This window comes from Gallus gallus, chromosome 17, assembly GCF_016699485.2.
Source record: "Gallus gallus isolate bGalGal1 chromosome 17, bGalGal1.mat.broiler.GRCg7b, whole genome shotgun sequence".
NCBI classification, from domain to species: Eukaryota; Metazoa; Chordata; class Aves; order Galliformes; family Phasianidae; genus Gallus; species Gallus gallus.
Window position 1 is genome coordinate 4,647,386 of NC_052548.1, and position 27,405 is coordinate 4,674,790.

Here is a 27,405-nt window from a genome sequence, read left to right on the forward strand (position 1 = left end):
GGAAATAAACTTGCTCTCATGATGTGCTGGGATTTATATATTTTTTTTTAACAGCTAAATATACATGTTCCGTTGTGTATGGATGTACTCAGCTATGCTTGAAACGGGAACAGCAGACACATGCACAACCACACTTCCCAGCACGAAAATATCGAGCCATCCACCAGTGAAAAGAGATTGGGCGGTGTGGTGTGCACAGCCACCAGCACTTCTCACAGTCTTTGGGAACGTTTTGGAAAGAAAGTACTCTTTCCACTTTGCTCCAAGACTGGGGTCTTCCAAGAGTGGAAGTAGCCCAGTAGGTGGAGGACTCTGGGTGATAGCGCAAAGAGCAAACAGTGGCAATTTTGGCTTCTGGGCTGATTGTTTTGTTAGTACCCCTCCTGTCCCACCATGGCACATCCACCTGCGTGGGGATGCCTGGCAGAATGGCATAGGAACACCAGGAGAGATTAATGTGTGCAGAACCCAACATTGACTTCCTTGGCAAAGCCTTTGAGGTCTCCTGAGGAAAAGCACTCTTAGCAGCCAGGTGTTGCTTCCCATTGATTGAAAAAATCTAAGGAATAGTTATAACACTTGAGGATTTTTCTGTAAGTCTGCATAACTATTCCTAAAGGAACACCTTTATACTCAACCACCCATCTTCCATTCTGACTGTGCTGGCTGCTGTTGTTCTGAGGATGATCCATGCAATATTATGTCCCTCTTTAGTTTGGTGCACTATCAGAGCAACATTTTCCCTGTTGCCATGTTGCTGCCATGTCCCAACCTCAAAGGAGCGATCTCAGTGTGGCCTCTTCATAAAACGACAGTTGTGTTCCCTCCTCCACTTTCTTTTCTTTTCTTTTTTTTTGTGGCTGATGTTATCTTCTGTTATTTTAATTACATGCTTTAAGGATGCCTGCTGCACAGATCATTGATGGAGTGTGATGTTTGTTAATATCACGTTGCGTTATGGAAATCTGGTACATTAAGACCTTGGTGTCTTTCCAAATTATTCTGAAGATATAAAAAACTTAATAAGCAACCCACTTTAACTAATGCAGACTAATAGGTTGAGAAGAGAGGAGGTGAGCCTGGGAGCTTGATTGTTAGTGGGATTGTAAGTAAAATGATTCAAAGAGCCCTTGATTGAAAATTGTTCTTTAAGGTCACAATTTGGCATCAGAATTAGGGGTAGGACTGGTGGGGATAGCAGAAACCAGTTTGTGGTCAAATCAAGTCAACCTTTATGCTTGCATTTAATTTTTCCCCAACCAGCAATTTGTCATTAAAAGCCAACACTTAGCTAAATCAGGTGCAGATGGTTGTTTTTATCAAATGAATGCTGTTTTATCACTTTAAAAGCTTTTGTTTTTAGTCAAGTGAAGGAAGTGGGCAGCACTCCCTTGTTTTTGAAAGAAGAGCATATGCTTTTTAATTTGAAATGTAGCACTAATAGCATTATCCACAGGGGGATAGGCTGTGCTATTGTGGATTGTGGATAATGCATTTATGCTCAAATATCCTTTATTCCCTTCTGAGTGAAAGAATTTAACAGCATATTGTATTACCGTGCCATAGAGAATATAGTTTACTCCTAGAATGAATTTTTTGACAGTCTCAACTCTGTTTTTGTTTCTGTTTTGTTAATTATGAGGGAAATTCTTGATGAATTTGCAATGTTCTTTTAACACCGTGCTGAAAAATGCCTTCAACCTACCATGAACGATGAAAAAATGCAGTCGAGGGGAGATCTGGAGATAATGCAGTCAAGAGCCAGAGACAGTTTCAAAAATAGCTTTTCTGACACATCCCTCTTTTGCATTTCTCGGTCTCTGCTCTCTTCTCAACACAAGTTGGTGCTCATGCTTACAATGGTGCCAAGCTGGGGATGCTGCGAAACGCAGAGAAGAAAGCTTGAGATGAGGAAACTCGGTCCATTAGTGACTTTCTGTAGCAAACTCATTTTCCCCGGGGCTGTAAGACAAATGGTTTAATAACCCAGAATGCTGTGCTCTTTGCTTCTGCAAAGTCGACTCTCTGCATTCAGCCGTACCCACAGGTATCTCCAACAACCTTCTGGGAAAATGCTGAACAAACGGAGATCGCGACTTGGAGGCCCGGGGCTGGCCTTGCATTGTTTGCTTTTTATTGTAAGGCTTATCTCACTGTGTCATATGGCTAAAAACTGGAGCCTTGCCTCCAAGATAGCAATGGGAAGGCAAGAAGGCTTGTGCGCATTTGTCTTCAGGTCACTTTTATAAATGAATATAATGATGCAGCCCTCAACAGAATGCAAGGGAGAAACTCTGAGCATGAAAAAGCAAGTACCAGTCCTGACTTCTTTTCTGTCACGTGGCTTTGTGGAAATGGGAAACGTGAACACTGCTCTCATGCGCTGTCATCAGAGAATTGGCCGTGCTCCAGGAATATTGTCAAGTGCTGGACTGGTGCTTCCAGGCTGACACAGCAGGGATGGGCACAGCCAGCCCAGCTGCAGGCACATCTGGGAAATGCTGCTGAGCGCTGTTCTCAGTTCCCATCTGCTCACAGGATCTTGGGGTGTAGTATCAGAGACACCAAGCCAAACTTGCTGGAGATGTTGGAACAGAGTTAGTGAACTCAGGATGGAAAGAAGGCATCACAGTCCATGTGTGTGGTGTCCAAGTGGCATGGTGGAGAACAGGAGGTAAAGGGTTTTTGAAGACACCCTGGGCTCTGAGGGCTCTATGCCTTACAGCACTGTCACAGAAATGCTAAGTCACAGCCTGAAGCAGTGATTGAGCACCTGGTGGAAAGGCAGGGCCAACCTAGGGATGCTCAGGTCTATGCAATGCACCTGAGTGAGTGGAAGGGGTGGAGCCAGGATCTACCCCTTCCCAGACCTCATTTAAGGGTTGGCAGGAGGGAGACAAGGGTGCAGCTTAGGACTTTACTGTCTTGTTTTTATTGCTGTACTTTTCTTTATGTTGTAACATTACAAGCAGAAAGCAGGGCTGCTGTTTCACAGGAGAGCTCAGCTGAGATTAAGCCTGAATCTGGCCTGACCCACTGCTGGGCAGCAAGACCTTCACCTGCCTCAAGCATCCTACAGATGGAACAACAGTGGTGTGATATCCATCCTAGTGCTGTTCTGGGAAGCATGCTAATCTCTGTGTCTTCTTCCGGAAGGATTACTTGTACCTAGTTTTAGCCATTTAAAAGTTGGGGTGTCTAAGCTGGTGATCCAGGTTTCATCTAAAGGCTGCGGAGAGAAAGGGAGGCATTTCCAGAGGGTGAGTCACCTTTTCCAATGTGCAGTGCCTAAAGTGGGTGGCATGATTCATCCTTCGAAGGCAACAGCCTCTCTTTCTACGGCTTAAATGACTAGCTTCAACTAAAAGCCTAACTTTCTGACAGAAATAAACCAGTTTCACCATTACCCACATTTGCCCTGAGCTACTTTCAAAATTCAGAGCTACGTATGTAAGAAAGTTTACTTCTCAGTAGATGACCCTTTCAAAGGACTGTTCTGTGCTTCCTCCTGGAATCGGCAGGTCTTTGTCCTTCAAAATGGTGCTGAGATGGTTTTCTCAAGTTTCAGAGAGTCAGAGAAACTAAAGCCTAGCGAGAGGATAAGTAGAAGTCACTTAGCCCATCCCCAAACCCCAGGCAGAAAGCTGTTGCTAAGTTGTGTTATACTTAGTGCTTTGTCCTTTCAACAATATCTTCCAGAAGTCAGTCAGAAAATTCGAATAGTCTTCAATGGGCTTTCATCCAAGCCTGCAGAGAGAGCAATAGAGAAAATTCAGTTGCAGAGACAAATCAACAGAGGGGAAAGGTAACGGCACAAGAGAGCTAAGGGATGTAAACATGAGAGGGGGAGAGGGAAACCAGGAGAGCTGCTTTAAAGGCTGAGCAGTGGAGGAACACAGAAGCAAGGCTCAGTGGAGAGGAGATGTGGGCAGGGCGAGAGGGACAAGCTTGTATCCTTGAAAGAAGCCTCTCTCCAGTGCTGCAGTGTCACATCCATTTGAAAATGCCTAACTGCTCTTCAGTTTAATCATAGCTGCACTTTTGGGTATAAGATGAATAATTAAGCCTGGGAGTAGAATACAGCAAGTGTTAATAGAGCTAAAGGTACTGCAAAGCCCTTATAAAAAGCTGTGCTTGCAGCACTGAGTAGCTGCTGTTCTCTGCGTCCCCAATCACAAAGTGAGGAGCATGAAAGTACTAAATTAAATGAAGTGCATCTGTATCTATTCTGCTTGATGATTTTCCCTCCTGCGTTTCGTACTATCGCATGCTAAATAACACCCTGTCTCCCGCAAAGGTTGAATGGTCTAATTCTACATCTTCCTCCCAAATCAAACCAGGATGGACATCCTGCACGTCGTAGAATCATAGAGTTATAGAATTGTTTGATTTGGAAGGGACCCTTAAAGGCCATCCTGTTCAACTCCCTGCAACGAGCAGAGACACTCAGAGCTTGATCCTTCCATGCCTACCCCTGCAGACTCCCACAAGCACTCCCTTATATTTTCATTTTAAACATTAACTTATATATGATGACTTAAAGAGATAGGTGAGTATGAAGTGGCAGTGCTATGGGACTCACTTTCTTCAGTGACCTCAATGTTGCTTCCTATTGCTGTCCCACTTAATCCATAAGAGGTGGCAATTAAGCAGTGTCTGAGAAGACACTGTCCCAGCTACACTGGGCAGCACCTGGCTCTTGCAGAGGACAGCGTGCAAGGAGCTGCGTTCACTCCTGTGAGGAGAGATGAGATGGAGTGCCATGGTAAATAGCAAACACAAAGCTCCTCTCGTAGGTCCTCATTTTGCATATGCACCCAGCTAAACTAATGTGAACTAATCAAATTAGGATGGGAAGGAAGAGAGGTTGTTATTTTTGAGTACTAGAGAGATGTTTGGGAATGGGAGGTCACGCAGGTAAAGAGGGAGGTCAATAAATAGAAAGAAGGAAGTTATTTTTAACCATAGCAGATAAGGTATTTTTAGAGCAATCACCTGAAAGATCCCTGAACTACGCAGAATGATGAGCACCACTCACACAGCAGCAGTAATGGGAGCTACAACTGGCACAGACCCACGGTCCCCTGCTTATTTCAAGTGAGATTTCAGTGTAATGATTTTTTTCCCCTTTTCACCCCCCTCCTGTCCTTACTGCCATCACTGGGGTTACATCAATGATCCGACTCTCATATGGGCATTTGTGGAAGTTTTCAGTTCTTGCTGTGTGGGCATTTCCCCCCTTCTTTGGTTTGCGTTTCATCCATTTATTTTGACTGCTCTCCTCTGTGCGAAGTGGAAGAGACAAAAAGCTGAACCTCTGCAGGCAGGTGGGAGAAGGGCTCCTTCCTACAGGTCTTGTGTGCGTTTGTGGTGGGAGGGAGAGATGTCACTGGGTTTTTATTCTCACTTTTGGCCTTTTTTGCACACTACCCTACATGTTTTCACCGATTTTCAACATCACACTTTGTCAGCAAGGAGACAGGACCAGCACCTTCATTTCTTATAGTCATATTTAGGGGAAGGCAAACGCCTTTAGATGAGGATAAACTTAGAACTTGCCTCCCACAAACATTCTTCAGGGATGTCATAGACAAGACCATGGGATGCACCAACCTGAGTGTGCAAAGAACAATATTTGATCTCCAGCCTTAGCCTTCTTAGAAGGGGTCAAATCCTCCAAGTGCTTCAGCATAAACGATGCTCTGCCATAATGCTGTGAACTTAGCGGATGTTTTCAAAAGCATGGGAAGGTGTCTGAGTGTGTCCCTCAACCTGAATTGGTATTTTTCCCTCCCAGACACTGGGCTTTTGAGTAATTCAGTACATTAATGTATTCCTGCTGTTTGGGGGAAGCAGCTGCTTGAGAGGCATTTTCCTATCTTGCATTATCTGCAACCTTAAGCTGAATGTCTTGCTGCATCCTCCCTGGCTGCTCCACTGAAGATGGTGCTGCTTTTCCTTTGTGGTTTTCCCAAGAAAGGGCAGTGAGAGGGGATTTTTTTTCTTTCAAGGATCAGAGCAAAACACAGAAGATGCCAAATGATAAATATTTGACTTTCAGAGATGAAAAAAGAAGAGCAGCATCAAGGGAATCAATCTCTTGGGACGTCCTGTGGTCTGAATGTACATCTTGTATTGCTGAGATAGGAGCTGGGGATGCGGTGTGTAAAGATGTGAATTTTACAAGGAAAAAGAATCATCCAGGAGACCTCTGGGAAATCACAGAATGTGTGTACACCTCATGGTTTGTATAAAATTAAATGTTTTTTTCCTCTTAGTGATATTGATCCTTGTTCTTTTATTATCATGATTATGTTTTTTTTCCACTTGCTTCATTTTCCATATCCCTGTCTCTCAGATCCCTTGTTTGAGTTGGTCCTATTTATCTGAACCACGTCGGTAACTCGCATTTCTTTTCTCTTTTGCTCTCAATAATTATAGGTCTCCTAGGAAAGCTGGCCTTCAGTAGAAATTTTGCCAAGGTTTTGAAAGATTTTATTAGAAAAGATTTGGATCCTGCACAATTATCAGTTCTGAAAGGTGCTTTGCCCACCTCCTCCAGTGGAAGTGCTATTGATCATCTCACAAAAGGAAGGCATGCACTTACAGAGAGAAAAGTTGAGGTCTGGTTGTCTTTTCAACATCAATGATAAAATTGCATCTAATGTTCACCTCATTCACCTTAGCTCCACTGGTCTGCACTAATTAAGGTGGAGCAAGCCGTGCCAGTTAATAAAGAACACTGTAATTCAGCTTGTGCTGGTCCATGATTGCAACAAGAGTAAAAACCCAATAAATGATTGCAAAGATGGGCTTTGATTAATAGAGATAGCTGGGGCTTTTGTTCCCTGATTGTATGGCATAGACTGCAAGACCCTGCCACTATCAATGGCTTAGATGTAACACTCAAAATACCATCTCTCCCTTTAAAGTTGGGCTCTATCTTGTAAAATCCTGCTGTGAAATATTGCAGATGATTGTCATAATTCCTTTTTTTTTTTTTTTTTTTCCCAAAAGCACTGTTCTGCTTGGCCAGATGAGCCACTGTTCTGCTCCAATGCCTTGCACCGAGGGAAGTCACATCCCATGAGAGAGCTGACTCTTTTTGGAGCCATCACCTCATTTCCTGTAAGCTAAACACAAGAGTAGTTTACAGAATACTTTGCTCATAGGTCTATTGTAGATGTCCATAGGTGTATTCACTTTGGTTCCCTCTATCCAGGATAGCTCCTAATCACTATCAGAGCATACTTTACATACATCACAACCACAAGCCCTTGTTATGTGTCCCGTGTCCTCTGTGCTGAGCCACCTATGGACTACAGCACTGGGAAATTATAGAAAGTGTATACACCTTATGGTTTGTATAAAATTAAACAGTTTTTTTCTCTGAGATACATTGATCCTTGATCTTTTACTATTATGTTTTTTTTTGTTTTGTTTTGTTTTTTTTTGCTTGCTACCCCTGACACCAGATGCTGTGTGATGCCTTCAGCCTCAGCCATGGGGAATGTGATGCGCACCAGTGTTGACAGACTGGCCGGAAGACTGAGGTGTGAGACAAACCCATGAGCTTCACACAGCCCAGCCGGATCTAGACCAGCACGTGTGGTGAGACACTGGAACAGTCTGCCCAGTGAGGTTGTGGATACTCCCTCCCTGGGAGCACTCAGGGCCAGGCTGGACAGGGCTGTGAGCAACCTGGCCTAATGGGAGGTGTCCTTGCCTATAACAGGGGGGTTGGAACTACATGACCTCAAATGTCCCTTCCATTCTATGGTTATAGCTGTGTAGACAGGAGACAGCAATCATGGATCAATCTTTCCTCCTAGCAGCTCCCAGACTCTCTCAGGAGCAGTAAGAGTGGTCTCCGTGTACTCAACAAGGCCAACTTTTCACACCCCATTAGCCCAGATGTGATGAACCTCACTTCCCACAGCCAACTCTGCTGATGGAGCTGACCAGGGTTTTTTTTTTTCCCATCTGAACAGTCTTCTCTTAAAGAAAAGCAAATTCAGCAAAATATATTTTTTTGTTGACATTTTTTATGGGAAATTATTGAAACATTTCACTTCCATTTTAGCATTTGGCCAATTCTGTCTCATCTGGCATGAAGTAATCAAAATCCAGCAGAGAAGCCCTTGCTGGAATTACCTCTTTCAATCATTTAAAGCAGTTCCTCTTCAAGAAGGCTGCCCTGAGATTCCCAAGCTGAAATAGAATGGGATGGGATGTTGCCTCTCACCCTACACTTTGACAGTGCTTTTCATTTGGCTTTGGGACTTTCCTCCACAACACACAAATATTGCTCCAGAAAGCTGCATTTCTAAGGAGGAAGGTTGTCTTGTACCAACTGAGTCATAGACAGGATGGTTTGACTAAAGGCATGTAGAAGTTAACAGTTGCCACAGCAGAGCTCCTCATGCAGCCAAGGCAATGCAGAGAGGAGTTGACGAAGGGAGCCCTGTGTGGTTTTGTAGCGACAGATTTCTTTGCATAATGCATTTTGGGTGAAGCTTCAGGTTTATTTTGTACTTATCTGATGTCAGAAAAGTACATATTAAGTCTTCAAAAAAAAAAAGTTTTTTGTAATCAGCTTATTGCAGCCTTCCATGTATAATAACGCAGTTATATGGCAGTAAACCTGGAATCCTACAGGAGTTTGTTGTAAAGTGACAGATTCAGGTCAAAGCTGTTAATGAGCAGCCAGGCTGATGTGTGATGCATAATGAAGAAGAAAATGACATTATTGTTTTACAGGTGAGCTCAGAAAGTTAGGATATGCCAGGTCCATTAGAGCAGCTGTGTATCTTGAAGTTTAATACCTTGCCTCTGGCCAGTACCTGATAGTTCAGAAAAGTTTGGGCTATTTTACTGCTGATAACTAAAGAAGGTGTGCTGTAGATACATGTTTTTGGCTACATAGCTCCCTCCTCCCTGGCAACAATCCCTAAACGTCCCAGTTGACTCTTCTGCAGATGCAGACTTTGAAGGGTGCTGATATGGGGTGGGTATGACCACTCAGACTCGAATTTCCTTCTTTGCTCTGCCACTATGAGACCCTATGCAGCTGTTTCAATGTCTCTTCTGCCTCCTTTCTCATCTGAAATGAATGCTTTTTGAGGAACAAGTTTCTCATGTCCCTGTTGTCTAGCTGGCTATTTTTTCCCTAATGTTTCTTTGTATTTATTTTCATTAACTGGAGCCTATAATGAATGCACAAGTAATATTGGCCTGAAAAAAAAAACAACCAAAAAAACAACAAAACATTGCTCACCCCATGAGGAATATCAAAGTAGTAGAAAAGCACTTTGGAAATGGGAAGAGATGCAGAAAGACAAAAGCAATCATTTCTGTTCAGCATTTCCTGGGGAGAGAGGGCAGCAAACAAATACCCTAACAAACAGATGACAGGCAGGTCCTCCTCTGTGAGACTGACCCTTGAAAAATGATTGGGAACTTCAGTTGGTGTCACATGTGTTTTCTTCTTAATTGGTGCTCTCCTGAGACACTTCTTGAAACGAGGTCTCCTTTTTGTTAAGTCTCTAAAATGCCATCCGCTCTCGTGTCTTGGTGCATGACTGAGGTCCCCCAGTGCCACAGCTGAGATATTAATTCTCATTAAGAAGTGATGCAATTTGTGTCCATTTGGATACTTGCTGTGCTCTTCACTGGCTGCTCTGGGTGTGATGTAGGAGTTCATATCAGTCTTATGCCCACTGCCTGGGATGACTGAACCCAACCCAGACACTGAAATTAAAGAAGTAATTCAGGCTAGCAAGTTGCTTTGGGATCTCAGAGCTCCCAGGCCTTTATGTCCCTGAGATTTGGGATTCTACTGGAACTCAACATCCATTACCAGTTATTGACAGCTATGGATCTGAGCTAGAAAAATACGTCGTGATGATCTTAACTCATGGTTTTGAACAGTCCTTTTGACTTTCACACATGGCGCACGCTCAGTATTGCAATCCACAGTGCTCAGCACCACGCAGGACTGAGCCTCTCACTAATCCTTCTAAACCCAAGTCTATTGACTTTCAAAGCAAACCGCAAGGGCTTCTTATCTACATTTCCTGAGCAAGCTGCTTGCTTAGGCTGAGCCTTTTGCATTAGTCTTCACCAGAGTTGATTTTGAGCAGCGAACATGATTAGATTTTCATATCAAGAGAGACTGAAAGCATGGGGATGGTTGCCAAATATCCAGGAGTAAGTCAGGAGCGAACTCCCTTCATTGAATAGTTTGTGAAAACACAGCAAGATCAGAATTAGTGCCCAATCCCAACGCAGACAATATCCAGGTTTTGTTTTCTCACTCTGGAATGAAACTTAACAGAACCCTGAGTCTGAGTGTCTTAGGGAAGCTTGAAAACCAGATCTCAGTTGTTAGCTGCATGACATTTGTATAATCTGATCCTGTCATCACATTGCAGAACAAGATTCAGCCCGAAATTACACCACAACCCAACTCAGACACGCTGCACGTTGTCAAGAAGCCTGCCCCAGAAAACAGGCTGAAATAAGGATTTTTTCTTCTCTAGAATATTTCTGTTACTGACTTCTCTTTGCACCAAAACCAGGCAAAGGCAGTGCTTTTGGGCTTGACCTGAGCATTTGGGATGTCTCAAGACTGAAACTAAATCCACGCCATGGTAGCACATCGCTGTATATCTTTCTCAAGGTCAATGCCTGTGAGAGTGGGGCACTCAGGCAGCAAAACTGTCAGGGAAAATAAAAGCTTATCTGGAGCAGCACCTCCTGTCCTGATGTCCCTCCTGTTGATACAATGGTCAGTCTGATGGCTGAGACTAAAAAATGGTGACATATATTCATGCATATAGAAATGGTATATACATGCGGTGTTTCTGGCTTCATGACATCAGGTCTCTTGAATTCCTTGAATTTAGCAGCACCTCTTTGCTCTGCTCCTGGCAGCATCTTTGAGACCTCGTGACTTCAGATCCCCTTGGCACGTCCTGTCCTAAATGGCTCGGAGCACTCTGCAAAACCATCAAAGCTGAACTCCTTTTTCCCGTTTCGACAAGTCTGTGTTCTAGATGAGATGAATGACAGGTATTCAAAACCAGGTGTGGCTCAGATAATTGAAAAGTAACGTGTACTTTTAGCTCCTATTTCCATACTGAGTATTGAAATATTGAATTTAAAATTCTCTCTCTTTTTTTTTTCTTTTCTTTTGGGCTTTTTTTAGAATTTCAGCCAAAATAATTCAGTTGGCCATTTTCCACTGCAGGCTGTGGTGCTGGTAATTCCCAGCACACCTCACAGCAATGTATCATTGGCAAAATCTTTCCTAATATAAGGTGTCTTTGTGATTTTCTTGTTTCATTTCTTTATTCAACTAAATTTGTTTGAATTTTTCTGTGGCATTAAAATACTATTTTGAGCTGTACTTACACAGTGTGTTTTGCATACAGACTTAATGGACTGGTGTTGTTCGTTATTGAGCCAAAGCTGCTAAGAGGGAAGGGTCAGTGACAGGATTGGTTTGGGGAGTAAAAGAGTCCTCCCTGTGCAGCGAGGTCAGTAATCCAATTTCTTTTGTGCCCAGCTGTATCTCTTCAGGGTCACCTAATCAGATCCTTCTCCTCCACAGGCTCTGCTGCAGTGATAATTTTTTCTAGCAATAATACCTTTCGGAGTTCTCTTGGGGAGGGACCCATGGCCTGTTTTTTCTAGGTCTCTCCATGAGGTCAGGTTTCTTTCCTGCCTGTGTTCTGAGGAAAGCAAGCACTGAAGGGCAATGGGAACCACTCAGTGGTTGCACTGCTCTACCGCGCACCGCTAATAATGAGGGCACAGAATGGTGTGGCTGGATCCGTGAGCCCCATGGAGATGTATCTCGTGGCACGAAGTTGTTCCTGGTGGTCAGGATTGTTATTGGCAGTTTTGAATGTAAGGTTTGTTTTGTGCATCCTGAGAGCACAGATTGCACTGAGTTGTTTTTTTTCTTGTTACTTAAAAAAGGAAAGTCATCTTGGCTTGAAGAGTGGACTTGTATCGAGCACCCATCTCATGCCAGGAAAAGTCACAAGTTGGAAATTCAAGAGGGGGAACTGAAATTTCTAACAAGTTTTCTTATAGAGATTTTAGTCCTCACTGTTTTTCAAGTTTATTTAATTTACAGAAGATTAATAATCCTGATGACACTCAGAGAAGTTAGTTTATGCTTAGAAAAAAAGAAAGATTACTGGAAGAAGGTGCAGAGAAGATGGGAGGGACTTCGTTGGTACGTGGTTTTGAGAAGGGATCTTGAACAAGGACCATGATTTGTCCAGCAGGTCTGTTCCAAACCCTCCAGGCTGGAAGGAATGTGGAAATGTCTTGTTCATGACCTCCTTATGCCCTGTCTTATCTCCCTCGTGCCTCTCCCCTGACACCTAACTGCTATCTCCACCTCCTCTGTCTCTGCTTTCAGACAAGAACCTGCAGCACCTGAACCTTGTGTTGTTTTCCCTTTCAGCAAGATCCATCAAGGAAAGTGCTTTAGCTGGAGACAGGAGTGCACAGTCTGGGTTGCCACTCAGCACTGAGAGCTGAGCAGTCGGGCTGGGGATCTTGCAGTGTGCTCTAGTGCAGGAGATGCCATCTGCCAAATGTCCTCCCGAGTGGTGTTTTAGCAAGTGGGCTAAAAAGAACATCCTGTGCATGGCAGCTGAAGTCCGTCACAGCTGTCACGGGAACATGCATGCACAGCCTGGGCTGGAGGTGGATCTGGCTCTGCGGGGAGGCTGGGCACGTGGCCAACAAACCTCCCTTCTTTGCCCATGTTTCCCTTAGGGGAAAGGAAACGCTGGCTTAGCATGGCCTGAAATTGCTCAGAGGAGCAGGATAGCACTGAGAAGCATTGGCATTCTCGGGTGCAGCTCACCCAGGCAGACGCTGACACCTCTAACTGAGCTTGTGAGAGCCTTGTGGCCAGCCCTGACTTTTCTGAGGTCACAGTCATGAGTACCACTGTCCCCAAAAGCAACACATCTCCTGTGTTCTTTTCTGCAACAGCAAACAGGCTTTCTGAGAAGAGGAAAATAAGAGAGGGAACAACATTCATCCTTTGTTTTCCCCCATCATCACCTCCACCTTACTTCTTGTGCACCCACCTCTGATGCCTGCAGGACACGTCTGCTCCAGGACACGGCTGTTGGAGCTGCAGAGGGGAGGCTGGGGGTCAGCAGGGCCGTGCCCTTGGCTTCCGAGGAGGGCAGAGCTGCCGTGGTTCGGACCCTTCCTGATGATTTCATGTGAGAGCTAATTAATGGCCTCCCCACGTCTCCATAGCAACTCCATGCTGTGCTCTTAGCCCTGATCCAAATGGGCATTCTGTACACTTCTGAAGCCATAGCATCAGCATATTAATAAGATTTGCTGACGTCCTTTGCTTTCTGCCACATCGGCTGGGAACTCTACATTCGAACAACTTTTAAAAAGCACTTTTCTTAATCAGCTCCTCATCCATTCTCTCATGTGACTCGAAGCAACTGATACCAGAAGTCTTCTGCATTTGGGGGCTAAAAGGAGGTAGAGTCTGCTCTACCTGCTGGTGTTTGCCATTCTTAGCCTTTAGGACATCTGCTGTCTGGCTTTTCTTTCTGTCTTTCTCTGGATTTTTTTTGAAGCTCCAGCTTTCACAGTCCCTAACTGCAGCAGGGGACAAGCATCTGCCATGCCTATCTATGTCCATCTACCACCCCTGTATTAGTTGGGATGGACCATCTCAGGGATTGCTCCCTATCTCCCGCTTGCATGGGAGAAGGGAGCTGAGTTCTATTCTTACCCAGTCAGACAATGATTACCCACATCTAAAAGTATGAGGATCCCTTTTTAACGTTGTCCCATACAGCAACATCTACCAGCCATGTTGCTTAGTGATCCTAATGTTATAGGTGAAGGTACTCTCTCAGTGCAATCTAATTATCCTCCAATCTTACACTGTCTTGTAAAATATTTTTCTGGCCAGGTGGAGGACTTGGACATGATGTCCTCAAAAGACCATTAATACCACTGCAGCACCGGTGTGGCCTCTCTGGAGTGATCTGAGCTACTGTCTCTTATCAGAGCCAGAAGTATAGGAGATGACTGCATTGCTTGCAAATCAAATACCCAAAAACAAATCTGTGAAATCTGGTTCTGGACCTTGTAGCCACAGGTCCTTCTTACTGAGTAAGGGTTGATGGGACTGAGCAGTGGAAGTAGACTGAGTTACTATGAACATTTCACATTTGAAAGGTAGGGCATGAAAATTTTCTCACTATGTAAACGGGACCCAGATATGTGTTTCTGTCATCAAAAGCAGAGGACAGTGTGGCCCAAGACACAGTTGATCATGTTATTTGGTTTTGCTTTTCTTTTTTGTCTCTGACATGCATTTTGAGCTCAAAACATTGTCTCATTGCTCAGCAGCTACATTTTCCTCTACCCTGAAGGACAAAAGAATTGATCCATGACATCTCATCTTCATCCCACCTCCAAATGTCATCCAGCCATGCTGCAACAGCTTTACTGCACAGAAGCTCCACATCACAGTTGTGATGATGTGCCATTACACTTTGGTGGCATGTCACCAGATCAGGAACTCATGAGGTAAGCTTCCTATGCTGATGGTGTATCTGTGCTAAACTTCCTTCCAAATTCTTAGTCTGATTTTCAGCACTCCAACTTCATTATCCCAGCTATGGTGGAAATGCTTGTCCATGTCAGGCAACCCATCTCCAACCCCTCTGCTGTATACCATGGCTTTGGTCATGTCTGGACAGCAGTGATTTAAAGCTCTGTTGGTCCCCAGTGTCTTGTTTAACGTTCCTGGTGTTGCCCTCCTTGTCGAAGCCCAGTATAATTGGGGCTGATCATGCCCAGGCATCATTAGAAATACGTGAGAGCAATCAATTTGATCTCTAACAGTCCCACGAACACCAAGCAAGATTTAGCTCATGTGTTGTTAGCTACCCACGAGATCTGAGATTTAATTGCAACTTCTCTGGCTGCTAGTCACTAGAGCTGGATACATATCTCATAGGAAAGCAATTTATCGAATTAATTTCACTTTATGTGAGCACGTTCACTATTCCCAGCCACGAACAGATCCCATCATTGAATGCAGACTGCATCTCAGTCTATAGGTTGCTCATAAGCAGTAGTCAGTATTTTTGGAGTAATAACTATAGTTCTTATTCAGTGTCAGCTCCTCAGGTCATACATGTAAATTAAACAGTATATTTGTATTCCCTGCTTGGATGGATGAAACTGCCAGGAACATTATTTTCACTCATAATTACTAATTTGACATTCATTTCCCATGAATACTCTTCACTATTTGCTTAAAACTAGCTTCCATGCATACCATTGCCAATGAATTTTCCCTCTTTGGAAAACTGACGTGGAAATGTCACAGCTATAAAGAAACTTCTGAATGGTGGGGGGCTATAAGCATGAAACTGCTATGCAAAGAAAGACCAATAAAAAATAATAATAAAAAAACAAATGAACTAATTAAGAAAAAGGCAACTTTGCAATCTCTTGCAGGGTCTGATCAGTAAATACAGAAAGAGATCTCAGTGTGTTTTGGGGAAAACACAAAGTCACAGGTTACTACCAGCTGAAATGGATGAATGTCCCTAGAAATGCCTCTGTTGAATTCACTCAGATCTTCTTCAGGCTCATGCATATCCCCTCTTTTTGGTGGACACACAAGGACTAATGTGTTCTTTTATGGCCAGGATTCTACTTTTTGTTTTCTTACTAACTAGACAGATAGTTTCTTGTATGCCCTCAATCATTTGTTCCGCAGGAGAGTTCAGTGAATATTTATTTTCCTCAAGGTATCCAACTCCTTCTCAGCTTTGATTTGCATCAACCAAAACCTCTCAAATTGAACAAAACCCGAAGCCAAACTTAATTGCCTAAGTCCCTGGAGTCGTATGAGTAACACCACAATGCATTTAGCTCTTTCCAGAAGAACTGATGTTATTCTAAGAATCCACAGATAAGGTCAAAACCTGCACAGTTTGGAACTTGGCTGAACCACCATGTTAAGTCTTGAGCCAGAACTGAATCTGGGGTGTTGGGTCAAGGCCTCCTGCTCAGCCCCGCTTTTCCACAGGATGCTCCTCCAGCTCTACAAGTCTGAAGGATGAGAGTTTTGTTTATTCCTTCGGAAAGGCCAGAACTGTCACCAGCAGTTTTGACAAAGAATTTTCACTAAAAACAGTGAAATTAAGAGAAATAACCCACTACTCTCCTCCCATTGTGTTCAGGCTTTATCACCAGCTCAGCTGATCCTACATTCATACGTTCTGCCCTAAATATATCCAAACACACACACACACTGCAAAACTTTACACAGCTTTTGGTTATTTCAGGTTTTTTGTCTGTCTGATAACTCAACCCTTTTAAATCTATCTTTGTAAACTGAGAGCAGATTTTTGTGAGTTCTGGACATACTGCAATAAATTTTTTCTCATCTGTTTTCTGTTTGGTTTTGTTTGTTTGTTTGTTTGTTTGTTTTATGGACAAAGAATCTGTGAAAGAAGGATATTCATCGTAGCTACAGAATCGTAAGAAAATATAAAGGATTTTTCCTTCCCCAGAGAACTAAAATCGCTCATGTACCCCTCAGCATCTCCAGGTTTCCTTGGAAATACGTTCTCTTTCACTGCGCTTTGGGTTTTTGCGGTGATGAAGGTTTCCCAGTGTTATTAGACATACCATAGGTTAAAAAACAAACTCTGGTTTGCCATTAACTCTAGGTTTTCCAGTGTGAAACATAATTTTGACTTTCTCAATTTTAGGGTGTTCAGACACCTTAAAGAGCAGTGACTCGGGGAGTTTTACAGGGGTTGAGCTCTGGCGTCACAGAAGTCAACAGCAGCCTACTGCCAGGCATGGAATGGAATGAAAGGAGACCTGACACATCCTTCTCTTCGGCAAGAGCTGACACTGCCTCTGCTGAGAAGTCTTCCAAGGTGAAAATGCCAAAGTTAAGCCACCTCACATCTGCATCCACCCTTCCACCTGCTGTGTCTTCTCCCCGATGAGGCACTTGCTTTACTCTCAAAGGCTGCCATCACCTTCTGTCCTTCAGCAAAGCTCAGCACGGGCTGGGTGAATAACTCAACATAAAGCTGGCATAAATCTCAACAGGAGAAATATCTTTTATCTTTAACCATTTACTCCCACTAGGAATAATGGCAGTTATTTTACATTTACATATAACTCTTTTTTGTTTGTTTGCTTTGATTTTTTTTTTTTTTGTCTCTTTGTCTTGGCACCTGCATAGCAGAAATCTTTACAGTTCATTACAGAAACTTGCCCCTCTCTCAGCTCCTCCCTTTATTTATTTACCCTGCTGCCCCTGAGGACTAGCAAGCAACACCTCCAAGGTCAAGAGAGAGTAAGGTGTTACTCTTTTATGACGGATTATAGAAATAACAAACATGCCTGACAGTTTTATACAGCTGCTAGAACGGGTTTAGTTTTCAACAAATGAAGAATTTCCTCTCTTTTTTTCTCTTTTGTATATTAATTACATTTTACAAATTTTGTTTTTCCCCCTTCTTTACTTTTTCCCCCCTTTTCTTTCTTTCTTTTTACTTGTTTTTTTTTTTTCTCTTTTTTTTTTTTTCTCTTTTATTTTTTATTTTTTTTACAGCAAAAGGATCAGTCACCAATGTGTCCCACTGAAAAGTCCGGGTTAGCAGAGTTTGGCTGTCATCTGGTCCGACTGTTTGAGGATCTCGGTGTTGTACAGGTCTAGAGCATGGTTCACACGGATGATCTCACTGTTGGTGAGCTTCAGGCGGTGCTTGAGCATACAAGAGAACAGATCCAGCTGGGGCTTCCCCGGGGCCACAGGAGGTGCCAGTCTATTGATTCGGTCCCGAATATCCAGCAGCAAGAGCATGACAGAGGAGGAAGAATAGAACTGCCCCCCTTGCGTGTACGACTGGTTGACCTGCTGCACGGCGCTGCGCAGAAGGTCAGCGTTGAAGCGCAGGCTGTAGCCGTACACCTGCACGTCCGAGATCTTGATGTAGAACTGGCGCTTGCTGGGGTCAGAAAGGTCCACGGGCCCTTGGCCCGTCTCGTTTCGCAGCAGGGAGGGCAGCCGTGTCCGGCTGCGTAGGTAGATGTGGACGGTCTCGAAAAAGGTTTTCCACCGGTTGCCCAGTAGCAGGGTCCAGTTGTAGCACTGGCTGTTTTGGAGGCGGATTTTCTCCCAGCGTGGGTAGCCATACTCCCCAAAGGGCATATTCCAGCCCTCGGAGTGACTCCCGCTGAATGGGTTGACATAGACAAAGAACATAGGGTCTAGGCTGCTGTTGCGCATCTGGCAGATACGCATGGAGATCCCAATCACCATGTGGATGAAGTCCATCCTGTTCTTGTTGCTCTTCAAGGTGAGGGACATGCGTTTGCGCCACCTGGGATCAAAGAAGGTGTCCAGGCGGATCTCGTTGCTGATGAAGGTGGTATGCACATACAAGCGAGAGTCCATTTTCTGCAGCAGGTACTTCAACTCTAGGTCCTGGAAGTCCAAGTCCGTCTCGAAGCTGATGAATTGTTCACTCCGCTCTGAGTCTACGTTCTGAGGCTCGCAACGGCCCCGATAAAGCTTATAGCCCTTGTTGCACGAGCCACAGAGAGAGATGTTGGCAAGGCTGCACATGGCACAGCTGTTGTTGCCCCCAATGATGCAAGGGATGGGACGTTGGCACAAGCTGGTGCCACCGTGACAAACACAGCTCCTCTGGCTTTCCAAAAAAGTGCCCCAAAACCCATTCTCGTTGCAGTAGAGTAGGGACTGGACCCGGGTAAGCCATTCCTGTATCGTCCTGCAGGTAGGGAGAAGAGAGGATTAGCATCATAGAGCCTCACAGAATCGTTGGCATTGGTATCTTTCTATGGTCATAGTACTTTTAGGGATATAACTGGAGCAAAGCTCTCACGGCATTGATGCCCCACTACGACATTTGGGAAATATTCCAGGTTACTTCTAGGCTAAATTTTACATCTGGTGTTTATTCCTCCCACAGAGAACAAAAGCTCTCTAAGAAATAGCCATAAGTTAGCACTGATCATCTGAGGGCTCTCTCTTCACACTGCTCTAAGAGCTGAGACTGGCTCAGCCTCCTGACAGTGCTCCCATCAGCGCAGTGGTGAGAAAGTTCAACTATGGAAAGAGCTGATAAAGCAGTGCCAGAGGCTGAAGTGTTATCAGGTATTGCAGCATAACTCCTAGGCTGGTGGGAGGCAGCCGCCCATCTCCATATCACAGGCAATTCCCTCCACTCCCCAAAAACAGATTCTGTAATGGGATGAGGCAAAGCCAATAGTAACCTCTGCTCATGATGCAGAGTGCAAAAACCAGCAGAAAAGAGTATGCAAGTCAGAGTGCACAGAGACCAAGCTGCTTGAACAGCTTCTCCTTTAAAAAATCTGCTGCTAATTAATCTCCTCTTACAGCCTCTCATCCAGCCACGCTTACCCATTCCCAGGTCCCACCACTCCCATCACTGCTCCATGAGCACCCTCATCTCTGCATCCCACAGCCCTGCATTGGCTCCTAATGAATGACACCATAACCCACGTTTGCTTTTCATATGACCGCCCTGCAAAGCTGCCTCGCTGCCCCTTCTCCCCCCTCTCTGGGAAATCTCAGCACAGCAACTCCTTTCTCTGCAGCCTCCAGCAGAACGCCTCGTTCAGCCTCGTCCAGCTCCCTCCCCCCTGCCTTCCCCCCAGCTAATGAATACTTCATTGTCTCTTCTGGGCAAAAAGTTCTTGGTAGCACTGCAGTGAGAGGACTGGCTAATGACAAATTAGGATTCAGTCCCTGTAGAACAGGAGGAGTGATTATGGACAGAGGCTCTCAGAGCTGGATTAGTGAAATTCATGGCACCTGCATCGCCTGACCTCCGAATAATCATTAAGCTGTAGGCTGTATCAAAGAAGGCATTAAATGATACAGCAGCAAAGAACAGCAAGATGATTAGGGGGAGGGAGTGAGAGGAGGGATGAGAGTGTAAAACAGAGGAAAGCACTGGAAGGAAAGAAATAATCGAGGAGCAGAAGTAGAAAGGGAAAAAGAGGGGAAAATGTGCAGGTAAAAGGAAAAATAGGCGAGAAATGCAGAAATGCTTAGGGATGCTGAAATGAGCAATAACTGAAAGACAGAGGAATGGCAGGAAAGAAAAGAAGCACAAAGAAAACTAAGAAAAACACAGTGAAGGGGAAAAAAATGAAGTGAATTATCACAAAAACTCTGAAGCATTGAGTGCAGGAAGGGGCAATTTTCACATTCCTCCTGTGGTACAGGGCTGCCGGGGTCACCTTCCTATGATCAGAGCTGGTATGAGTTCTCCTGCCAGTGGAAAAGCCTGGTCCCTAGGAAAAGGGCCCAGGACATTTCCTGGCTTCTAGGTCAGTTCTGCTTGGAGCACTGCAAATTTGAAGCTTTATGATACAGATTTCATGAGTTGATAATGCCACTGAGTTCTTGAGAGGTGAAGTGTGCAGAAGGGATGCTATAAAAATTGGAGTAAGATGGCCACATCCTATCCAGCTGGTGTGATCTGTCCTAGGGAAGGAGAAAAAAAGGAAAAAAGAGAGAGAGAAAAAAAAAAGAGCTATCCTTTCTTCCTTATCCTTTACCAACTGTTGGTGGAGCAAAACAACAAAGGAGTTTCGGCTGATATTTTGTAATTGAAACTAGTAATTTTCCTGTTCCTCAGATAAACTTAGTGGAGGAAAGATGGAAGGAGATCTGCAGAAGGAAGTGTTTTGTGTGTGCGCGTCTTAGCGCTCAGCAAAGACGCAAGTAGGACACAAGCGAAGCACAGAACTACCCACCATCTGCTGATGGCAGCAATAAAGGATGTAATTAAATGAAAATGCAGAATCCAGGGCAGAGCTGAGCACTGGCTACAAGCATGACAATGGAAAGTGTGATAGACTGAGAGAGGAAAAGCAGTAAAATTACCCCATTTTATCCTCCAGCTTGGTCAGAGTAAGAATATACACAGAACCAGTCAGAGCCCTTGGGCTGACAGGAGGCAACTTCTTGAAATACTGCCCTTGGTGGCTCAGGCTCATGTGAATGTAACCAAGAGAAGACAGAAGGAAGCTGAAAAGAGCCACTGTTTGAGAACTGAGAGTCAGTAGCAGAGTCGCCATTGACTTTTATTTTTATTATTTTCTCTTTCATTAAGCTATCATGAATTTCTCTTTCTCTCCCTTAATGTCATTGCAAGAGTTATTTTGCTTAATGTTTGCTACCTCTGCCAATTTAAATATAAAGTACTAGAGCATTTGAAATTAATAAAAAAGAAAACTGTCTACAGAGGTAACTGGAAGCAATTTTACGTTCAACTTTAATATCTGCTGCTCCAAACTGAAATGAGAATAATGACATCCAGGCAGAACTGCAAGCATTAAGTGGCAATGGTTTCTTGCAGTTGCTCACAGGAGTCATGCAGCCTGGCAATGCTGGGAACTAGGAGCCAGGTGGTCATGTTTCACCATTTGAAACCTATTGCACAAGAACAACAACAACAAAACCCAACCACCGTCCAGCAGAACAGGTTCTTCTTTTATTTTCCTTCTTCTTCTTTTTATTTTCTTGATTGCAAAAACAAAGGTAGGAATGTAAGAAGTTCTCCTTTGCAAGCTCACCTTCCACTGTTCCAGCAGCACTAGCTGCTGTGCAGACACCTTTGGGCTTTGTGTATGGAGCAGTGAGGGAGACATGGCTATTTTTATTCTCAGCAGCTGGGAGGAGTATTTTAACTAATGACAATATGGCTGGAGCCCAGAACAGATATCAATTGCCTCCTTTTGGTGTTATTTATATTTTACATCCAGAATTTTAAAATACATCTATAGGTGCCCATGCAATATTGAAGCTTTAACAACTGGGGAGTGGTTTCTTTTTTACACCAACAAACTTGGCAGCAAAGAGGTGCTTTAAGTAAAATATAAGCAAATATAGATATTTATATTTCCTTTTTTAGCTGTTACAAAAGGTTATGGAAAAATTATCCTAATTGCAAAACCCCCTAATATTCCTTTCTCTTGGAAATACCACCTCTTCCTTTCCCTGAGGGCAATGAACAGCAGTCCTATTTCTTTTTTTTATGTTGCTTTTGAATATATAATGTGTATGAAAGAGGGAGAGAGGCTTGCTCTTAATAGAACCTTTCCATCCTCTTAAAGCCACTGGCATGCTCGATAAGCGTCTGCTGTTCTGTACGGTAACAATTAGAAAATTAGAGTATTTCCAAGCTGTGTGAAAAGAGCAATGACATGCATACCTCTTCCACCACAGAGCTGTCTACCAAGCCCCTCCCCTGCCTAGCTACAAATGCAGAATGACAAATAAGAAAAGAAATGATAATATGCCTGGTGGTGTTGACTTAAACAAATCAAGTACATCAGTCAGTTAAAAAACCCAGCTGCCATCATCCATTTTGTCCGCCTTTCCCCAGATTCTATAATACAAGTTGGAGGCTCCCTTTCTGCCTGGCTGACTTTTTAAAATAGAAGAGAAATGCTAAAGACATATTTAGCTGAATGCTTGGAGCAGCGTGGATCTCTGCTCACTGCTGTTGTGGCACAACTCAAAATAAAGCCTGGACTTGCTTTGTGACTCCTTCACCCATAGGCTGGTTTGTAGCAATGGAGCCAATTGGTAGGAACGGGCCAACTCCAGGAAGTTCTCCAAAGTCTTTTCATAAACACTTAATAAATATTTCTTCTCAGCCCTGGTAACACCATCGAGTCTTTGTCCAGAGACATGCAAATTTGGGGTAATTAAAGAGACCTGAAGCCCTGGAAGAATCACAGAATCACTCAGATTGGAAAAGACCTTAAAGATCATTGAGTCCAACCATGACCTAACCATACCACCCTAACAGCCCTCCGCTAAGAGTTTCCTGAGCTGCACCACAGTGAAATGAAAACTTAGCATGCATAGCAGCCAGTGGACAGGATGACAATAGGACACAAAAATCAGCTCATTTTCTCTTGACTTTGAATATATATGCAATAAAAGAGCTAAAATCCAGTTCTACAAATGCTAACCTGGCCTGACTACTTCCAGAGATGCAAGGAAGAAAAGGGCACTTGGACTGTTTTTTTTCCCCAAGATTTTTGGTGTTATTCTACTCCAGAAAATGTAGAAATAAACAGCAAGCAATATTTAATAAAAATCTACAGATGCAATTCTGCATAAGTGTTGAGAAGCAAACAAGCTTGGCCATAGGGCAGTGCTGAGAAGAGCCAGCGGGAGGTGACTATTAGATATCAATAGCTATTGTTGCCGTAATGGAAAATCTGCCCTCTCCATCTGTAATAACATCACAGGGCTTCTGGTCAATGCCAGTTGCAAAGTTTTCCACCAAACCTCCACACCAGCACACCCTCAATCAATTCACTTCGGCTGCAGGGCTTAGGTCACCAAGCCCAGCCTTACCCCACCGCTCCCACCCACACAAAGGACGAAGGTTACCTTTCTCTAGGCAGCTGGTGGTTGGGGTTGTGCCGACACCGGACACTGAGGCCGAAGAGTTTGCGGGCAGTGCGTTGGATCTTCTGGCGTTGGGCTTCCAAGGAGCTCTGCAGCAGCTTGTAGCGGTTCTGCAGGTCCCAGTCATTTCCCCAGTGCTGGTGGATGCTCGCAATGGTCAGGAAGTGGTTGCTAGGTAGCCTTTTCATGAAGGATTTGAACTCATCTGGAACACACAGGAATGTGGAGAAATAGAACTATAGGACTATCATGAAGTTGGAAGGAGTTTCATGTGCAGGATGGAGAAGCAGCAATGATGTATGGGGTGATAAGCACTCTGCTAAGGGGGGCTGATGACCATTAACCCACTGGGCTCATTAAACCACTTCCATTGTTGCTATGGTATGGGAAATGAAACCCATGAAATAATACAGTTAATGTGTACAGGGTGGAGAAAGACAACGTGTTCCCTGCAGCATGGGGGTATAGTCTGGGGACTGTGAACAAAAAGCAGGGAGCTGTAATCACCCTCAGCTAGAGTGCTCATTTCAGTTGTTTTTCAGATACTCCTAAAATGCCATTTGTTAGTGGAAGTCAAATCGCTTTGGCTGTGTCATTAGGAAAAAAGGGGGGAAAAAAGCTTATGAAAATCCCCAATGGAATGGTTTGAGTTGTACTAAAATGTCCCACTCTTTTTTTTTTTTTTTTTTTAAAGACACTTCTTTTTCTTCATTTGAAGTTAAATGAGTCACTTTATGCAACAATGAAAACAAAACAGAATATTTTGCAGGGCTAAAGTCAGAAAAAAACGCATCAGTTTTAGCCAAAGGAAAAAATCTAACCAATCCAAAAAGATCCTCTTAAATGTTATTTTGTGATCGGTTTATCTCTGTTTGATTTTAATTGATAATAATAATTTAAAAAAAACTTTATGTTAGATCTGGGTGTTGTTTTTTTTCTTCCTATCACAGAACAGAAAATCTGATCCTTTTTGTGTTTATGACCATTCCTGTTTATGATCCTTTTTTTCCAAACCAAGTAGAATAGTTTGCTTAGACTCTGATTGCCAGGCTGGGACATCCTCATGTGGATGAGACAGATGGTTCCAACATCCTCAGTAGAAAATAGCCCATATTTTGATACTAGAAAACTGTTTGGCACACTGGGACCTTGAGAAACTTGAGGAGTGGGCCAACACAAACCTCGTAAAGTGCAATAAAGAAAAGCAGAAAGCTCTGTGCCAGGGCAGAACAGCCCCAACATCAGCACAGGCTTGGAAACAGCCAACAGCAGCTGGAACGGTCCCAGCTTTGTGGTGCGCACCGTGCTGAAGGTGGGTCAACCCCTTGTTCCATCTACACTTGTGGCAAACTGCATATGAGGCTAAATCCAGTAGGTAAGGGGAAGTAAATACTCCCTATTGCTTGGCACTGCTGAGGCTGCACGTCCAGTTTTAGGGACACCCAATTAAAAATGGGTGTTGAGAAACTGTGGAGGGCACAGCTGAGAGTGATAGAGGTGGTCAGAGGCCTCAGCACAGGTCCTGCCAGGTCAGGTGCAGGGATCTGCACTTCTTTAATCTGGTGAAGCAGAAGCCAAGGGGCAATCTAATGACCCTTCTCAGAAGACAGTTACAAACATGAAGGAGAGAAAGTCTTCTTATTAGGGATAGATGATATAACAAGGACACAGTCTGCAGCTTGAGAAGTTTAAGCGACCTGTTAGAAAACTTCACTTGGAGGTAATGCAGTGCTGGAATGGGCTGCTCAGAGATGATGGAGAGTCTCCTATTTTAGATTGGTGGACAAAACACAGCTGACCTGATTTAGTGCTAGTGATGGTCACTGCTTCTAGTGACAAGTTGGATCAAACCCCCATCCCAACCCACAATGCATTCAGTGAAAAACACAGCCCTCTTTTCCAGTAAGCTATCAATATTATCTTTCTTCCTTTCCTCATTATTTAAAAATTTTATCTTCAACTCATTTTCAGAAGGAAAAGAGAAAAAAAAATAAAAAAGCAAAAAAAGAAAGCTTGAAAAGACAGCCATCTAAAAAGAAGAAATAATCCATAGTATTACATAGAATTATCAAAGCAGATAATTTAGAGCCTATTGTACAAAGCTCATATATGTGAATTCATAAGACTACACATATTTGCATAACAGTTTTCCTATTATTTAACAATCTGCAATTCATTATCAACTGCTTAACAAAGAATATCTATGCATTAGTTGGTGGGATCATTATAGAGATGGTAAATGGATGATCGTGTCTTACTTGTCACGCAGTGAAACTGAGCACCTAATAAAAATAATTATCACCATTGCGCTACCATGATCCACGGGATATCTGCTTGTCTTCTTTCTTCCCCAAAAGATAACTGGGAGATGCTTTTTTAATCATCCCTCAGCTTTTCACTCCATCAGTAATGCTGCTTTCGGTGCCCTTCTCCTCCCCAAAAATGATTCTCTCCCATGCAGTGGTCCTCTGAAACTATCATCATGTATAATTGCTTCTGTTGACCATGCTGATTACTCCTGGTACCTTTCAGCAGTAAAAGCCTTGCATTTGCTTCCCGCCCCTTATAAATCAATTTCCTCAAAAGCCTGTTTGTGCAAAAGACCAAGCTTTTTTCCCTCCGATGATGAATGTGCTACATTTTTCATAGAGACGGGTAAGGGAGAAATTTCAGTGCAGTGTGCACATTTTGATACTGCAGTGCAACGCTGGGGGAAAAACAAATGAGCAAAGAAATCTGGCAAACTAACAGCTGAATGGTGTTGTTTTTTAAAAAGGGAGAAAAAAATAAAGAAAAAGAGAAGACTTTCCAAAAAGTGTTTCTTCGTTATTTATTTATATTCTAGCCATCTCCAGGCGCTCCCCAGCCAAGCTTGTGCTAAGCCTTGTACTTTTCTGGTAATAGTTCATGCTTAACCCAGAGGATCCCAATTCACTAATCAGGTTGTTTTCCTTTTGTTGCTGCTGTCTTTATTGTTGCAGAGAATATTGCTGACGGCTGGGACTACATCTCCCAGAATGCCCCACGGCCCTTTCTGCTGAGTCACCCCACCACTGGGCATGACTCATCACTGCAGGCAGTGCAGGTCCGTGGTCCTACCTCTGGAGGAGGTGCTCTCCCAAATCACACCATCCCTTTATTTCCCCCTGCATGATTTTTGGGTTTTCTTTTGAATCGACGTAGGAATCCAACACAGATCAGAAACAGAATACAGATCTTTTAGGCTATCAGCATCTTCCTGCACGAACGCTATTTGCTTTCAAAGCACTCCTGTGCCTTTCACCCCTCTTTATTGAAAAAGCCTTCGGATGTCATTAGAGATTTTTCTTCTGCTGTTCATTATAAAGAAAATCCTTCAGTTATTGGGAATTTTTATTAAAACAAAGAAGCCAAACACTAATACTATAGTCTTTTGTGACAACAACTTTCATCTCAAAGGATGAGTTCACGCATGATGCAACAAAATGATGAACGAGATGCAGCAGCTTTAAACATAAAGATAATCACTCCATCTAGCCCTGAAAACCCTCCAGTACTGGGTGGAATATGGCCACAGCGCAGCAGAGAATTGCACTGCAATGTGTCACTTTAACATGGCAAATGAAAAACACCCTCCCCTGTTGAAATCTCAAGGCAAAAGAGACTGAATATAATTATCTATTGCAGACTTTGCTTAGATCAACTGCAACAAGTGCCCGGTGCAATAGTAAAACAGTCACTGGGGGACTGTAATTCTTTGCCCTCCATAGGGCAAACTGTCAATGTGTCTGGGTTAGATCCCCTGGTAAGGGATTTGATGAGTGGCGGCCAACGTATGGCTCTTGAGTAGCTTGTGTGGAATTCCCATACCAGAGGTAGCAACAAGTAAC

At 43.6% G+C, this 27,405-nt stretch overlaps 1 protein-coding gene and 1 long non-coding RNA gene across 8 annotated transcripts in view; one reads left to right on the forward strand and one right to left on the reverse strand.

Annotated features, from left to right (window-relative positions):
* The window catches only part of LOC101748943, a 241,366-nt gene extending 224,886 nt beyond the window's left edge, over positions 1-16,480 (forward strand). For 2 of the 6 annotated variants that reach the window (XR_005840312.2, XR_005840316.2), the window contains 5 exons: positions 6,062-6,244; positions 6,442-6,623; positions 7,018-7,128; positions 7,476-7,611; positions 14,416-16,480. This is a non-coding gene — a long non-coding RNA (uncharacterized LOC101748943). The remainder of the gene's footprint in view (positions 1-6,061; positions 6,245-6,441; positions 6,624-7,017; positions 7,129-7,475; positions 7,612-14,415) is intronic. The other 4 variants (XR_005840308.2, XR_006931684.1, XR_006931685.1 and 1 more) reach the window with 4 other exon arrangements.
* A 661-nt stretch (positions 16,481-17,141) lies between these two features.
* BRINP1 (BMP/retinoic acid inducible neural specific 1) overlaps positions 17,142-27,405 on the reverse strand; it is a 79,628-nt gene continuing 69,364 nt past the window's right edge. Inside the window, exons 8-9 of one of the 2 annotated variants that reach the window (XM_046901638.1) lie at positions 23,519-23,741; positions 17,142-18,845 (exon numbers count right to left, since the gene is read on the reverse strand). In XM_046901638.1, the coding sequence (XP_046757594.1) occupies positions 17,705-18,845; positions 23,519-23,741 (1,364 nt within the window). In that variant the 3' untranslated portion in view covers positions 17,142-17,704. The remainder of the gene's footprint in view (positions 18,846-23,518; positions 23,742-27,405) is intronic. The other variant, NM_204449.2, reaches the window with a different exon arrangement.